The 15,538-nt window shown below is 40.8% G+C and overlaps 1 protein-coding gene across 2 annotated transcripts in view; it reads right to left on the reverse strand.

Annotated features, from left to right (window-relative positions):
• pla2r1 (phospholipase A2 receptor 1) overlaps window positions 1-15,538 on the reverse strand; it is a 162,452-nt gene that overhangs the window by 29,130 nt on the left and 117,784 nt on the right. For both annotated transcript variants that reach the window (XM_087989096.1, XM_043693844.2), the window contains exons 23-25: window positions 8,235-8,385; window positions 5,797-6,035; window positions 5,506-5,674 (exon numbers count right to left, since the gene is read on the reverse strand). In XM_087989096.1, coding sequence (XP_087845222.1) covers window positions 5,506-5,674; window positions 5,797-6,035; window positions 8,235-8,385 — 559 coding nt within the window. The remainder of the gene's footprint in view (window positions 1-5,505; window positions 5,675-5,796; window positions 6,036-8,234; window positions 8,386-15,538) is intronic.

Genomic DNA, 15,538 nt, shown 5'->3' on the forward strand with positions numbered 1-15,538 from the left:
TGCACTCTGCAAGGGTAAGTGTCACCTTTCTCTCTGTTACCTTACATTTGCAAGACTACTATTTACTCAAGCTCTACCACTAAAATATGCCTCTCACCAAGGCTCATGAACTACAACTCTCACTGCTGCATGGCACATGTCCACACAATTGTTCTCACCCACCTCATCTTCCCTTACCAATAACTGTTTTTTCAGCTTCCTTTTCACTCGCTGGGATCAGCCAACCACACTAATTGTTCTCCCATCATATTAATCCCTCATTTCTCAATTACAGGGAAATATCTTCCAACTAGCCCAGAAGGCAAAGGCTGGCTGGTAGGTTGGCTGAAGAAGAGTGTGACTACTAATGTGTCGACAAAGACCTTAATGGGCAACTGACCCATTAAGCTTCACTGTGCTCTCAATTGCCCACTCTGGATCTGCACAAGCTTTTACACCATTAATTCCTCATCCCCTCTTATGTAGGCACCAGCAGCACCCAGTGAATTGCCTCCAAGAAGAGACCCTCAGATTAGACTTGAAAGCACATCATTGCTGTATCCCCACAGCTAATAAGGAAACAACACCCCAGGTTCTGACACTCTGAGAACTCAGAGCCAGCATGGGACATTCTCAAATGTAGGGTGAGCAGCCAGACGTCATAGCACTGATTGGTACGAATGATATAGGTAGGAAGAGTGATAAATGCAAAGGGAGTTCAGAGAGTTAGGTAGTATTGAATAGCAGGACCTCTAGGATTTTCATCTGTGGATTACTCCTTGTGCCACATGCCAGTGAGGCCAGGAGTCGGAAGATAATACAGTTAAATACTTGACTGAAAAGCTGGTGTAGGAGGGAGGACTTCAGATTCATGGATCATTGGGATGTCTTTCAGGGCAGGTGGGACTTATACAAGGACAGGTTGCACCTACACTGGAGGGGAATCAATACCCTGGCATGGAATGAGTGAGTGAGTGCGTGTACGCGCGCGCGCCAGGGGAATGCCACAACAGTAGGTCAGCAAGTGCAATGACTGAATAGTTACAGACTAAGGCCAGTAAGTTTAAGAGAAAGAACGGACAGGAAGTGGTTACTGATCACAGCAGGACAGGCAGTATGAAAGATATTTGTATGAACGTGAGGCGTATGACAGGTAAAGTTGATGAACTTAAGAGTTGAGAGTGTGTTGCTGGCAAAGCACAGCAGGTCAGATAGCATCTGACGAGCAGGTGAATCAACGTTTCAGGCATGAGCCTTGCATCAGGAAATGAAGCACTTCCTGATAAAGGGCTTATGCCCAAAACGTCGATTCTCCTGCCCCTCAGATGCTGCCTGACCTGCTGTGCTTTTTCAGCACCACACTCGTAACTCTGATCTCCACATCTGCGGTCCTGACTTTTTCCAAGATGAACTTCGAGCTTGGATTAATACAGAGGAAGTGGAGAATGCAGATATATTTGCAACATTTAAAAGATTTTCATATAAGTACATTAATAAGAAAGATTTGAAGGATATGGGCTAAATGCAGTAATGTGGGACTAGTTTAATTTGGGAACATGGTCAGCATGGACTAATTGGACCAAAATATCTGTTTCCATGCTGTATGACTCTATGATTCTATATGAGGCAGTTAAGGAAATTACTGGGGGCTTGCATAAAAACCTTGCATCCCCTCAAGCTTGGAGCGCCAAAGGGCCTGTTCTTGGGCTGTAAATTTTCTTTGTTCTTTAGTCACAGGAGAGGTCTCAGAGGACTGGAGAAGAGCCAAAGTTGTTCCTGGTTTAAGAACAGCAACTTAGTTAATCTGTTAAATTACAGGCCAGTGAGCCCGATGTCAGTGGTAGGGAAATTAATTGGAAAAGATTCCTGGGGGCAAGATTTGCTCACATGTGGAAAATATGGACTTATTAGCAACAGACAGCTTGGCTTTGTGTGGGTGAGGCTGTGTCTCTCAAACTTGATTGAAGTTTTTGAGGCTGTGACAAAGATGATTGATATTGTCTACATGGACATTAGCAAGGCCTTTGAAAAAGTTTCTCCTGGCAGTCTGGTACAGAAGGTAGAGTCACCTGGGATCCACAGTGAGCTAGTAAGACGGATACAAAACTGGCTTAAACATGGAAGACAGAGCATAGTGGTGGAAGGGTGTTTTTCTGATCGGAGATGTGTGACAGGTAGTGTTCTGGAGGAGTCAATTTGTTGTTTGTAACATATGTAAATGATTTGGAGGAGAGTGTAGGTAGTTTGATTAATAAGTTTCAGGATGACATAAAGATTGGGGAGGTGTGGATAGAGAGGAGGATTTCCAGAGGACGCATTAGGATACAGATAGGCTTGAGACTTGGGTAGAGAATTGACAGATGGAGATGAATCTGGACAAATGCAAGGTCTAATGTAGGAGAGAAGTATACAGTAATTTGCAGAACCCTTAGAATCATTAATATACAGAGGGATCTCTCATACAAGTTCATAGTTCCTTGAAAGTGGCAACACAAGTGGATAAGGTAGTCGGAAAGTGTGGCACTAGAAAAGCATAGCAGGTCAGGCAGCATCTGGGGAGCAGAGGAATTAATGTTTCGGGCATAAGCCCTTCACCAGGAGTGGATAAGGTGGACAAGAAAGCATATGGCATGCATGCCTTCACTGATCGGGCACAGTGTGAAAATTGGCAAGTCATGTTGTACATTTGGGATACTGCATACAGTTCTGGTCACCACACTACCAAAAGGATGCGGAGGATTTGGGAATGGTTCAGAAATGGTTTACCAGAATGCTGCTTGGTTTGGGAACGTATTAGTTGCAAGGAGAGACTGGACAAACTTGGTTTGTTTTCACTTGAAGTTCTGAGGCTGAGGAGAGACCTGATAAAAGTTTACTAAATTATGAGGAGCATAGATAGAATGGATAGTCAATGTCTTTTCTCCAGGTTGGAAAAGTCAACTATGAGCAGACATAGGTTTAAGATAAAAGGGGGCAGTTTAAAGGAGATGTGAGAGACAAGCTTTTTAAAACAGAGGGTGGTAAGTGCTTGGTAAAAGGAGACATAATAGCAATGTATAAGAGGCATCTTGATGGATACACGAATAGGTAGGGAATAAAGGGAGGTAAAAACAATGACTGCAGATGCTGGAAACCAGATTCTGGATCAGTGGTGCTGGAAGAGCACAGCAATTCAGGCAGCATCCGAGGACAGGCAAAATCGACGTTTCGGGCAAAAGCCCTTCATCAGGAATAAAGGCAGAGAGCCTGAAGCGTGGAGAGATAAGCTAGAGGAGGGTGGGGGTGGGAGAGAGTGGCATGGAGTACAATAGGTCAGTGGGGAAGGAGATGAAGGTGATAGGTCAGGGAGGAGAGGGTGGAGTGGATAGGTGGAAAAGGAGCTGGGCAGGTCGGACAAGTCCGGACAGGTCAGGGGATCGAGTTTCTGGAGGTTAGAAGCTAGGATGAGGTGGGGGAAGGGGAAATGAGGAAACTGTTAAAATCCACATTGATGCCCTGGGGTTGAAGTGTTCCGAGGCGGAAGATGAGGCGTTCTTCCTCCAGGCGTCTGGTGGTGAGGGAGCGGCGGTGGAGGAGGCCCAGCACCTCCATATCCTCGGCAGAGTGGGAGGGGGAGTTGAAATGTTGAGCCACTGGGCGATGTGGTTGATTGGTGCGGGTGTCTCGGAGATGTTCCCTAAAGCGCTCTGCTAGGAGGCGTCCAGTCTCCCCAATGTAGAGGAGACCGCATCGGGAGCAACGGATACAATAGATGATATTAGTGGATGTGCAGGTAAAACTTTGATGGATGTGGAAAGCTCCTTTGGGGCCTTGGATGGAGGTGAGGGAGGAGGTGTGGGCGCAGGTTTTACAGTTCCTGCGGTGGCAGGGGAAAGTGCCAGGATGGGAGGGTGGGTCGTAGGGGGGCGTGGACCTGACCAGGTAGTCACGGAGGGAACGGTCTTTGCGGAAGGCGGAGAGGGGTGGGGAGGGAAATATATCCCTGGTGGTGGGGTCTGTTTGGAGGTGGCGGAAATGTCGGCGGATGATTTGGTTTATGCGAAGGTTGGTAGGGTGGAAGGTGAGCACCAGGGGCGTTCTGTCCTTGTTGCGGTTGGAGGGGTTGGGTCTGAGGGCGGAGGTGCGGGATGTGGATGAGATGCGTTGGAGGGCATCTTTAACCACGTGGGAAGGGAAATTGCGGTCTCTAAAGAAGGAGGCCATCTGGTGTGTTCTATGGTGGAACCGCTCCTCCTGGGAGCAGATACGGCGGAGGCGGAGGAATTGGGAATACGGGATGGCATTTTTGCAAGAGGTAGGGTGGGAAGAGGTGTAATCCAGGTAGCTGTGGGAGTCGGTGGGTTTGTAGAAGATGTCAGTGTCAAGTCGGTCGTCACTGATGGAGATGGAGAGGTCCAGGAAGGGGAGGGAGGTGTCAGAGATGGTCCAGGTAAATTTAAGGTCAGGGTGGAATGTGTTGGTGAAGTTGATGAATTGCTCAACCTCCTCGCGGGAGCACGAGGTGTCTCAACCTCCTCGCGGGAGCTACAGACCATGTTGAGGTAGAAGGTTTTTAAGTTAAGAAAAGTGTCATCTAATAGTGCCAGGTTGGTGGACTAATAGGCCTACTCCTGCACTGTACTGTTTTTTGTTCTGTTCTTTGACTGCCAGAGACTGGGCACCTGCTCAGCCGCCAGAAGGTGATCCCAGGGGGGGTGGCACAGTGTCTCAGTGGTTAGCACTGCTGCCTCACAGCACCAGGGACCTGGGTTCGATTCCTCCCTCGGGTGATTGTCTGTGTGGAGTTTGCACATTCTCCCTGTGTCTGCGTGGGTTTCCTCCAGGTGCTCCAGTTTCCACCCAAAATCCAAAGATGTGCAGGTCAGGTGAATTGGCCATGCTAAATTGCCTATGGTGTTAGGTGCATTAGTCAAGGTAGGGGAATGGGTCTGGGTGGGTTACTTTTCAGAGGGTCGGTGTGGACTTGTTAGGCCAAAGGGCCTGTTTCCATATTGTAGGGAATCTAATCTAAAAATCCATCCTAGATAGTCTTACCCATTAATGATGGTCAAGATGCACTGTAAAGCTCTGGAACAGCAGACAGGTTTGTCAGAGGCAGTCAATAACTGGACTGAAGGATGGAGGAGTCCACCAACATTATCTGTACTGTGCTGGCTCTTTTTCATATACCTCACCCCCAGCTCCTGAACTCCAACTGACTTCATAATACTGAACTCATGAGCAAGGACTATTATAGCACATCCAGCAAAGGAGCATACCCTGTCCAACACTAACTTCTAGATGTCTCAGATTATATATATTTTTATTCACTTGTGGGATGTGGACATCACTAGCTGGGTCAGCATTTATTGCTCATCCCTCAAAGCCCTTGAGAAGGTGGAGGTGAGCTGCCTTCTCGAACTGCTGCTCTTACAGAAGTTGGAATTGCTTTTTGACTGAGTTTCTTATGGTGCTGACAGCCTCACTACTATCATCTTCACAAAATTTAAGTCTTGCAATTGAATGGTTTTGAACCTGAATTCTTACTTTGTAAAACTTGGCAGAAAGCTCCTGGCAGTTGAGTTTCACAGTTAGTGGTCTTCCAGTAGCCATTTGTATCCATGTACCCACAATCATGAGATGAATGAACATCCTCCTCTGCCCAATGACTGAATATATTGCCACTACCATCTGACCAAATAAAGCTTTTTCCATCCTGCGAACAATAACAAGTATGAATGACAAGAACATTAGTATAACACCACGCATCTCCTCACTTTCGAAACACATTACTCAATAAAGTTTAAGTTATTAACAGTAATAAGGTTATGGACATACATCTGGGCTAGACAGTCCTATCCAATGCGGGTGTGACAGCCTATTCACAACGACTGTGAGAAACGCTTGGTGGTATTGATCAGTGATGCTGACCAGTTCAGTACCTCTTTGTCGGCATTCAGTTAATGCTTCATACCATGTTACGTTCTTCTTAATCAGTTTGTATGTGTAGTTTCCATATGCAAAAGTATCAAGTATTGGATAGACAGATGATGCATTGATATGATGGACAGGTTTATCTACAGAGAAAACAAACAAACTTGCGTAACTTAGAAATGTGATTCTGGATGAGTAAAGGTTTGCATTAGAACAATAGTTAGAAAAACATTATGCATAACTGGTACTGATGTTATTAAACATTATTGCATCAGTAGATATCTGACAGCATTAATGGAGCTCTCCTATAGTATAATACAATAGGACATGAAAAGGACTGTTACTGACTCCTGCCTTTGAATCACCAAGTTCAAACTTCAAGTCATTCCAGGTCCTGAACACAAAAGTAAAGGCCCACACTCCAGTATTATACCAAGAGATTCTTGTACTGTTGAAGGTGCCATTTTTGATTAAAAGAGGTTCCATCCACCTGGTCAGGTGGATGTAAAATATTCCATGGCACTTCTCTAAAACAGCAGGGGATTTAGCTTTGGGATCCTATCCAATATCTGTTTTTCAATAAATATCAAACAAAACACATCATCTGGTCATTATCATATTTTAACTTGAGAGATTTTGCTGTGTGCAGTTTGGTATTATGTTTGTCAAAACTACTACTTCGGCTGTGAAATGTTTTGAGATGTTTGGTAATGGAAGGTACATATGCAGACCTTTTCAAAACAAATTTCACAAAGCATAAAAAAGCCAAAGAACAAGCCTCTATCTAAGAACTTTCTGGACTCCCCCAGTATCAGAACTTCGAAGTGGATTCCAGAAAGGAAAAATGTTATAAAATGAACACTGGCAGTGCTTAATAAGGTCACAGATGACAGATAACAAATACTTTTTTTAAAAAAAGCTATTAAAATTGTACGTGCACTCATCCAATCATCCTGAATGTGGCAAAGGCTGCATCAAAAAGGAACTTTCATTGAGACATGCTGAATTCACTCCTAACTCCAGAATTCTTTTATGCTCAGAAACTCCTACAGGTGACAATCCTCCCCAACAGTGAAGACATTCTTAAGAACTTCAAAACTCTTAAGTTATATGCAAGTAATGGCACCATTCCTCACTGGGTACAGATCAACTTTGTGATTATGATATACTTATATGATTTGATTATTCAATATTTTATGTATTTCAGTAAAGACTGAGATGGATCAATAAAATGTTCACTCTCTTCTTGGAAAAATCTAGATTGCTAGATCAGGAAAACTCCACTTGTGACTGGTCTATTTAAAACAAGACACCTGGATGGATTTTATTTTCTAGTTGTCCACTTCCCCTCAGTTTTATGTTTAGCTATCCAAAAAAGTGCTTGTATTTGTATAGTGCCTTTCAAAACCTCTTACCCCTCCAGAAGTATTTTACAGGAAAAATGCATTAAAAGTGTATTATTTTTCTTAATATGAGAAACACTGCAACCAATTGCACATGACATACATTTCACACAATGCAATAAAGACCAGATAATGTATTTAACTTTATTACATTTTTAAAAATGACTAAACTTGATGGATCAACTATTATTAAAAGCATCAGAAGAACTCCCCTGCTCTACCTCAGAATAGCAGAATGTTTTTTTTTATATGCAGCATAGAAATTAGATGGGGCCACAGTTCATTTGAAGGCTAGCACCACTGACACTGCAGCACACCCCCAGTACCCACTCGAGCGTCTGCCTATATAATATATTCCAAATCTCTGGCACTGAACCTGAAAGCCCCACATTCTGTGTCAAAGGTAAGATTTCAATGAGACACATGTCAAAACTGTCTCAATGTTTCTTCTGATTTGGATTTTATTTGCTTCTTTTTTTTTTGTTTTGCAACTGCCTCAGGACAGTACTTCCAGATCATTTTCTTTTTGTATTTCTGAATGCAATTATAAAATAATTAATTAACTTGGTATCACTTTTAAAAAAAAACTGGCTTGGAACCATTTCAATAAAAACATATAGTTTTTATCATGAAATCTAGACATGTTGAGAGTGAGCTGTGAAAGTATCTATGAATCACAGAACAGACTGCCAGTTTCTTCTGTAAAAGATTAGTTTCACATATTTATTAGTAGAGGAATAATTATAAGTTTAAGTCATAGAATTAGACTTTAGACAATAGCTCATCATAGTTATGGCTGTATGTTTAACTTGACCTTTGTCAGGACTTGAATTTTCAAATACTGAAATTAAGGCTGACATTTACTATGTGCCTCAAGGCTAAATTTGCGCTCTTTTATTTATTAAAATGTAACTGTGATGAATCTCTGAAGAACTTTACCTGGATACTTTTGACAAACAAAACCATAATAGTTCGTATTGCAAGTTCTTGTGTACCACCTTCCTGTGGAATGATAAGCATGACTATTGGACAATAAAGCACACCTTTTTGATTCCTCTTGTAAGATAGGGCTATTAAGATGTTCTGAAGTCTACAAAAAAATTACAAAAAAGTTAACTGTTATAATTAGCTAAGTTTCAGACATATTTTATGTAAACATCCATCAGGAAATATTAAAAAATAAAGCAATCCAATGATCTTATCCTTATGCTATTTGTTTTGAAGTTACCCTGTAATAACCAAAGGTCTTCGCAACTGTTCAACGCTCTTTCAAATTGGATTTTGGAGATCAAAGATTGCCACTTATAGCTCTGCTGGAAAAAACAGCACTAGACTAAGTACCAGTTGACTTTTGCTTTTGTACTGGGTGTCAAAAATCAGGTGGAACACATTGTTTACAAGTGCTGGATGGATGGTTTGTCTTTTGGCCCATGCAAAAGTCACTGGAGATAATAAAACAGCCCTTGAAAGCTCTTTTTCAGGTTGCCTCAAAAATTATAACTCTTGTCCAGTTGGCCGTCTTTTCAGTGAATCTAATATTAGTTTACTGCTGGTCTACTTGTATCAGGGCTCAAGCCGAGTGGGTCTCATTTCTACTGGTAACCAAATCTGTATGAAGAGCTCATTTCATCAAGTTTGTTGGGATGTACAGTGGCTGTTGCCAAGAAAATTTTTTCGAAGGGCTAACTTTCAGATGCATGCCTATTCCATCCACATACATCCATGCAGGACATTTATACATTTGAATTAGGAACAGAAGTAGTCTATTCAGCCCCTTGGGCCTGCTCTGCTATTCAAAAAGATCACAGCTGATCTACTTGTGTTTTAATTTCCTCATGTCCATCTGTCCCCATAATCTTTGATTACCTTACCTAACCAAAAGATCTACCTTCACCTTAAAAAAAATTAAATGCTCTCACCTCTACTACCTTCTTAATCAGCCAGTTCCGAAGTCTCAGGAAACAATTTCTTTACAACTGTACCTTTAAAGGATGACCCCTAATTTTTAAACTGTGTCCTCTAGTTTTGGATTCACAAGAGGAAACATTATTTCTACATCCACTGTGCCAATATTGTTCAGGATTGCATTTATTTTGATCAAGTCACCTCTCTCTCTCTTCTAAATTACAATGAAAACAAGCCCATTAAATAAAGAGATAAAACTGCACATGGCACATTTATCTTCAATCCCTCTTGAGGCAAAGTATAGCATTCCATTTGCCATCTTAATCATGTGTTGCACCTGAATAATAATATTTTTTGATTTGTACAGTGGAACTGCAGAATTCTGCAGTCATTCCCATTTAGGGACTGTTCTGCCTTTTTATTCTTGCTACAAAATGAACAATTTCACATTTTCCCATATTATACTCCACCTGCCAGATTTTGCACAATTATTCAAATTATCTATAACAGTCTGTATCCTCACCAAAGCCTCTTCACAACATACATCCTTTCCACCTTTGTGTCAGCTGCACATTTAGGCATCAAACTTTTGCTCCCATTATCTACTCATTGATACAGTTTGTAAAATATTGAGGCCACACCACAAACTTTTGAAGGATGCCACTCCTCATATTCTGCCCATCTGAAAAAGTCTCATTTGTGCATACTCTGGGTTTTCTGCCATTCAGCCAACCTTCTATCCATGCTAGTCTGTTACCCCTACTTCTATTTTGTGTAATAAACTTTGACTTGGCACCTTGTCAAGTGCCTTCTGAAAACCTAAGTGCAGTATATCCACATGTTTTCCTTTATCCACAGTGAACACGACTCTTCACAGAGCTCCAATAAGTTGGTTAACATGATTTTCCTTTCATAGAACCATGCTGACTCTTCCTAATTACTTTGTGCTTTTCCAAGTGATAGTTTTCCAAGTTTTCTTTTCCACCAATAATCTCAATAATCAGTTCTAAAACCTTCCCCATGACAGAGATCTCAAACTAACAGACTACAATTTCCTATTTTTTGCCTCTCTTCCTTCTTGACATGAGGATTTAGATTTACTACTTCACAAATTGATGGAACATTTTTAGCATTTGGCAAATTTTGAAAGTTTAACAGCCATGCATCAATTACCGCTTTAGCTACCTTTTATAAGACCCTAAGCTGAAGTCCATCAGGACCCAGAGACTTGTCTGTTTGAAGCTTCATTAGTACCACTTCACTGGCAATTTAATTTCACCAAATCCCTCTCTTCATTTCACTTCTCGCTTTGTAATAATTGTTGGAATGTTTTTTATACCCTCTACAGTGAAGACAGAATTAAGTATTTGCTATTTTCATCCATCATTAGATTATCTACTACAAACTTCCCATTCTCTCTCTGTCTAAATGATCAATACTCACTTTATTCACTCTTATCTAGCTTAGCCCCACCCATAGAAACTCTTGCTATCCATTTTTACATTTCGAGCTAGCTGCCTGTCATATTGATTATTTTCTCCTGATTATATCTTAAGTCATTCTCTGTGGTTCTGTATATTCTGACCAATTATCTGACCTGCTAGTCATTGTTATGCAATTGTATTTTTCCCTCAGTTTGATACTGTCCTTTAACTTCTTTATTTAACTGTGGATAGTGGATTCTTCCAGAGGAGTTTTCTTCATAGTAGCAATGTACTTATTCTGAGTATTCTGAACCATGTCCTTAAATATCTGCCGCTGATTCACTATTTATCTATCTTGTAGCCTGGTTAACTTCATTATTATTCTACTAATTACAGCCTAGGTTCGGAGTCTTATATCATCCCTATCTGGTATTTACAGGAATAAACCTCAGCTAATTCACAATTCCATTTACTTGAAAAGATGGCAATCTATAATGGCAAGTTGAATTGAAGATGCATTTTATGAAAGGAGACATGGTCACTAAAAGGTTGAAATTTTTGCCATTGTCACTGACAAGTGGGAGAGGTGAATTGAATTACTTATATGACTATTTTGTGTGTAACTGAACTGGTTTTTAATTGCGTTTTTAATTTACTTTTACTTTTTAAAAATCGGTTGTGTTTTTCCAAAATCCAATTTGTGATGTCTAATTTAAAGATGACCCACAGTAAATTCCTTAGAGTTAAAATAAATAACAAATAAACAATTTCAAATTACAGTACAAAAGCATAATAATATTTCTGTAATTTGGGTGGGTAATTTCAAAATCATTTTTCTTTATTTCATAAAATGTTGCTTGCTCTCATTAAAATATCTTCAGATATATTCCAGTGCTCTAAGTATTCATGATGTAATGTCCAGAAAGTGGGGAAAAATAAGTAAACCACATTTTTCTTTAAATACAGATTATCTTGTTGATATTTTTGTTAAATGGACATTTTGTTGGAGTAACAACATGGCTACACCTGATCATATGATGCAAGTTGACTACAATGTTTGGTAAGTTAGGATCAGGAGTAATCAGTGCATACAAGCTTACATTATCATCCTGGTATGTCATACTCCTTACATTGCATAACTATCCAGCCAAACCAACACATATGAAACAGGTGAAGAGTTCTGATGAAGAGTAACCAGATTTGAAATTACGTCTCTGCTTTCTTTCCACAGGTACTGCCTGACCTGAATTTCTCAACGATTTCTGTTTTCAAACCAGAGACAAGATGTCTACACCATCAAATTCAGATCAAAAGAAACCACTGAAACGCTAAAAGACCTTACAATTAGCTGTTACAGAACAAACTGATTTTTGGTGAAGAATATCAAAAACATTTCATTAACTGAAATAAAACAAAGAACTCTGGGTGCTGGAAATCTGAAACAAAACCAGAAATAGCTGGAGGAACTCAGCAGGTCTGGCTGCATCTGTTGAAAGAAAACAGAGTCAATGTTTTGAGTCCAGTTACCCTTCTTCAAAAGGCTTTATCAATTTAAGTTGCTCAACACAAAATCCTATTTGCATGACAGATACCATTGGGTTTTGAACAGCTTTAATTATACAACTGTAAATTACTTCATCAGTCTACTTGTAACACCAGAACAGAACATCATAAGCAGTTTAAAACAGCTAACAGCTGCTTCAGATCTCATTCTTTCTCAAATTCTGATTTCTGGAAATAATCCTATACTTCTGCCTGCAAAGTAAACAAATTATGAATGAAAGAAAGATCTTGAAATTTTCCACCCAAATTACAGAAATGTTGTTATGCTTCTGTCCTGTAATTTGAAATTGTTAGTTCATTATTATTCTACTAATTGCAGCTGAGGATCAGCTGCTCATTTCATGCCAATCTGATGGGTTATGGGAATAAACCCCTGCTACTAATACAGTTCCACTTACTTGAGAAGATGGTAATCTGTAATGAGGAACAGGAGATATTAAGTGAACAAACCAAATGACTAAAAATACTAAATGCAGCCATACACAAATAAGTTATTTCCAAATGAAATACAAATAAACTCTTCCTAACAGAAGATTCTTAGCCTTGATAGTATAAAAGTTAAATAGCCAATTCTTTTCATTGATATGTAGGAAAATTAAACATTTAAATGTTAAATAGCAGCCTCTGCATATTATGGTACATTAATAATAGTAGTTCAGCTCAAGATATCGCTGTTACTAACATCACAACGACACTGAAGATGCAGCGCTTTGAAAGCTAGTGCTTCCAAATAAACCTGTTGGACTATAACCTGGTGTTGTGCGATTTTTTTTTTTAACATTGTTATTCAAAAATCAATTACTGAAAGTATAACGATTATTAATCTGATTAAATGATCAAACCCATTATACGACAGCCACGTCAGTTTATGCAAATATACAGTTACATATCCTATCACATACATATTCACCATATACACACCCACATATAATAAATATTACATAAATATACACCACATACATAATGTTTTCAACTGCCTCTCCACCACTCGCTTCAAATTAAAACTCTTTAAAATGGACCTTACTGACAAAGGTTTTGAATAAAGGGAGGATACTCTGTTGCTCTGTAAACAATCTCATGGAAGTTCTGTGATCACCAAATTGCCCTTTAAGAGAAAAAAACCCACCATGAAGACTATTTTCACAATCCCTGCAGGTTGTGTTACAATATGTAATCTTGCGGTTTTTTTAGATGTTTTGACAAGGGGAATTTGGTAAGTGGGATGACTGAATGATAAACTTCTTAGTTCTCCCAGGAATTATCTTCCAGCCCATAAATGCATTCAGATAAGCCTGGTAAGGATGACTGGTGCTGAGTAAGAAAGTGTGAATGAAAATTGCTTGAGAAAAGAATTGAAAAAAAAAATCAGTCCTGAGATATGGAAGTTGCTGGCTCTGCCAGCATTTATTGACCTTCCAAATTGCCTTAGAGAAGGTGATGGTGAAGTGCTTTCTTGAACTGCTGCTGACTTTGGGTTTAGGGACACCTTCAGTGCTATCAGGGAGGAATTTTCAGGATTTTGAGCCAACAACCGTAATGCAAAAATGATACGGTTCTAAGTCAAGATGGCATGAGACTTGAAGGGGAACTTGCAGGAGGTTGTGCTCCTATGTATCTACTGTCCTAATCCTTTTAGGTGGTCAAAGTCATAGGTTGAAAAGTTCGTGTCAAAAAGCTGAGGTGAGTTCCTGCAGTGCATCATGTAGATGGTATGCACTACTACATCAGAGGTAAAGGAGATGAATGCTGATGGTGGCGAAATGGTACAAATCATGTGGGCTGCTTTGCCCTGAATTGTGTTGAACTTCTCAAATACTGTTGAAGTTAAACCCACTTAGGCAAATGATGAGAATTTCAACATGCTCTTGACTTGTGTAGACAGTGGACAGGCACTGAAGAGACAGCTGTTAAGTTACTTGCCGTTAAATTCCTAGCCTCTGGACTGCTCTTATAGCTACAGTATTTACATAGCTGGTGCAGTTCAGTTTTAGTCAATAGTAGTGCACAGAATGTTGACAGTGGGGGATTCAGTGAAGTTAATGCTGTTGAATTCAATGGATAATGGTTAATTTTCTTTTCTTGAATATGGTCATTGCTTAGCACTTGTAATGTAAAAATGTCTTGTTAACTCTTAACACAAGCCTGAATGCTGTCCAAGACTTGATAGTTATGTACCATCCCTATTTCTGATGTTATGATGGAGGGAAAGTCATTGACATGCCAGCTAAAGATGGTTGGGCCTAAGACACTATCCTGAGGCACTTCTACGAGATGCCTTGTGGCTGAGATGATTGGCCTCCAACAACCACAACTTTCTTTTCTCTGTGCTATGGATAACTCAATGAAGATTTGACCCCCAATAACCATTGACTTGAACAAAAACAGAAATAGCTGGAGAAACTCAACAAGTCTAGAAGCACCTGTGGAGAAAAAGCATATTTAGCATTTTAGGTTGACCCTTCTTCAGAACTGATAATAGCTAGAAAATGTTGGTATATATGCTGAAGACATGGGATGGGGTGGGGGTGAGGATAAAATAGTAACCAATAGGTGTAGATGGAGCCCAGAGGGAGAGAAAGACAATTAAGCAGACAAAAGGGATAGATAATAGTAAGCCAGCGAGAAAGAAGAACAGATAATGTGGACCATAACGAGGTGAAAAGAGGGGGTTGGCTATGCTGACATTTCCGCCACCTCCAAAATGACCCCACCACCAGGGATATATTTCCCTCCCCAACCATTTCCGCCTTTTGCAAAGACTGTTCCCTCCGTGACTACCTGGTCAGGTCCACGCCCCCCAACAACCCACCCTTCCATCCTGGCACCTTCCCCTGCCACTGCAGGAATTGTAAAACCTGCGCCCACACCTCCTCCCTCACCTCCATCCAAAGCCCTAAAGGAGCCTTCCACATCCATCAAAGTTTTACCTGCACATCCACTAATATCATTTATTGTATCCGTTGCTCCTGATGCGGTCTCCTCCACATTGGGGAGACTGGACGCCTCCTAGCAGAGTGATTTAGGGAACATCTCCTGGACACCCGCACCAATCAACCCCACCGCCCTGTGGCCCAACATTTCAACTCCCCCTCCCACTCTGCCAAAGACATGGAGGTCCTGGGCCTCCTTCACCGCCGCTCCCTCACCACCAGACGCCTGGAGGAAGAACACCTCATCTTCCGCCTCGGAACACTTCAACCCCAGGGCATCAATGTGGACTTCAACAGTTTCCTCATTTCCCCTTCCCCCACTCACCCTAGTTCCAAACTTCCAGCTCAGCACTGCCCCCATGACTTGTCCTACCTGCCTATCTTCTTTTCCACCTATCCACTCCACCCTCCTCCCTGACCG

Source organism: Chiloscyllium plagiosum, unplaced genomic scaffold (assembly GCF_037043375.1).
Source record: "Chiloscyllium plagiosum isolate Xiang-an unplaced genomic scaffold, Cpla_swu_hap1 HiC_scaffold_7, whole genome shotgun sequence".
Taxonomy (NCBI): Eukaryota; Metazoa; Chordata; class Chondrichthyes; order Orectolobiformes; family Hemiscylliidae; genus Chiloscyllium; species Chiloscyllium plagiosum.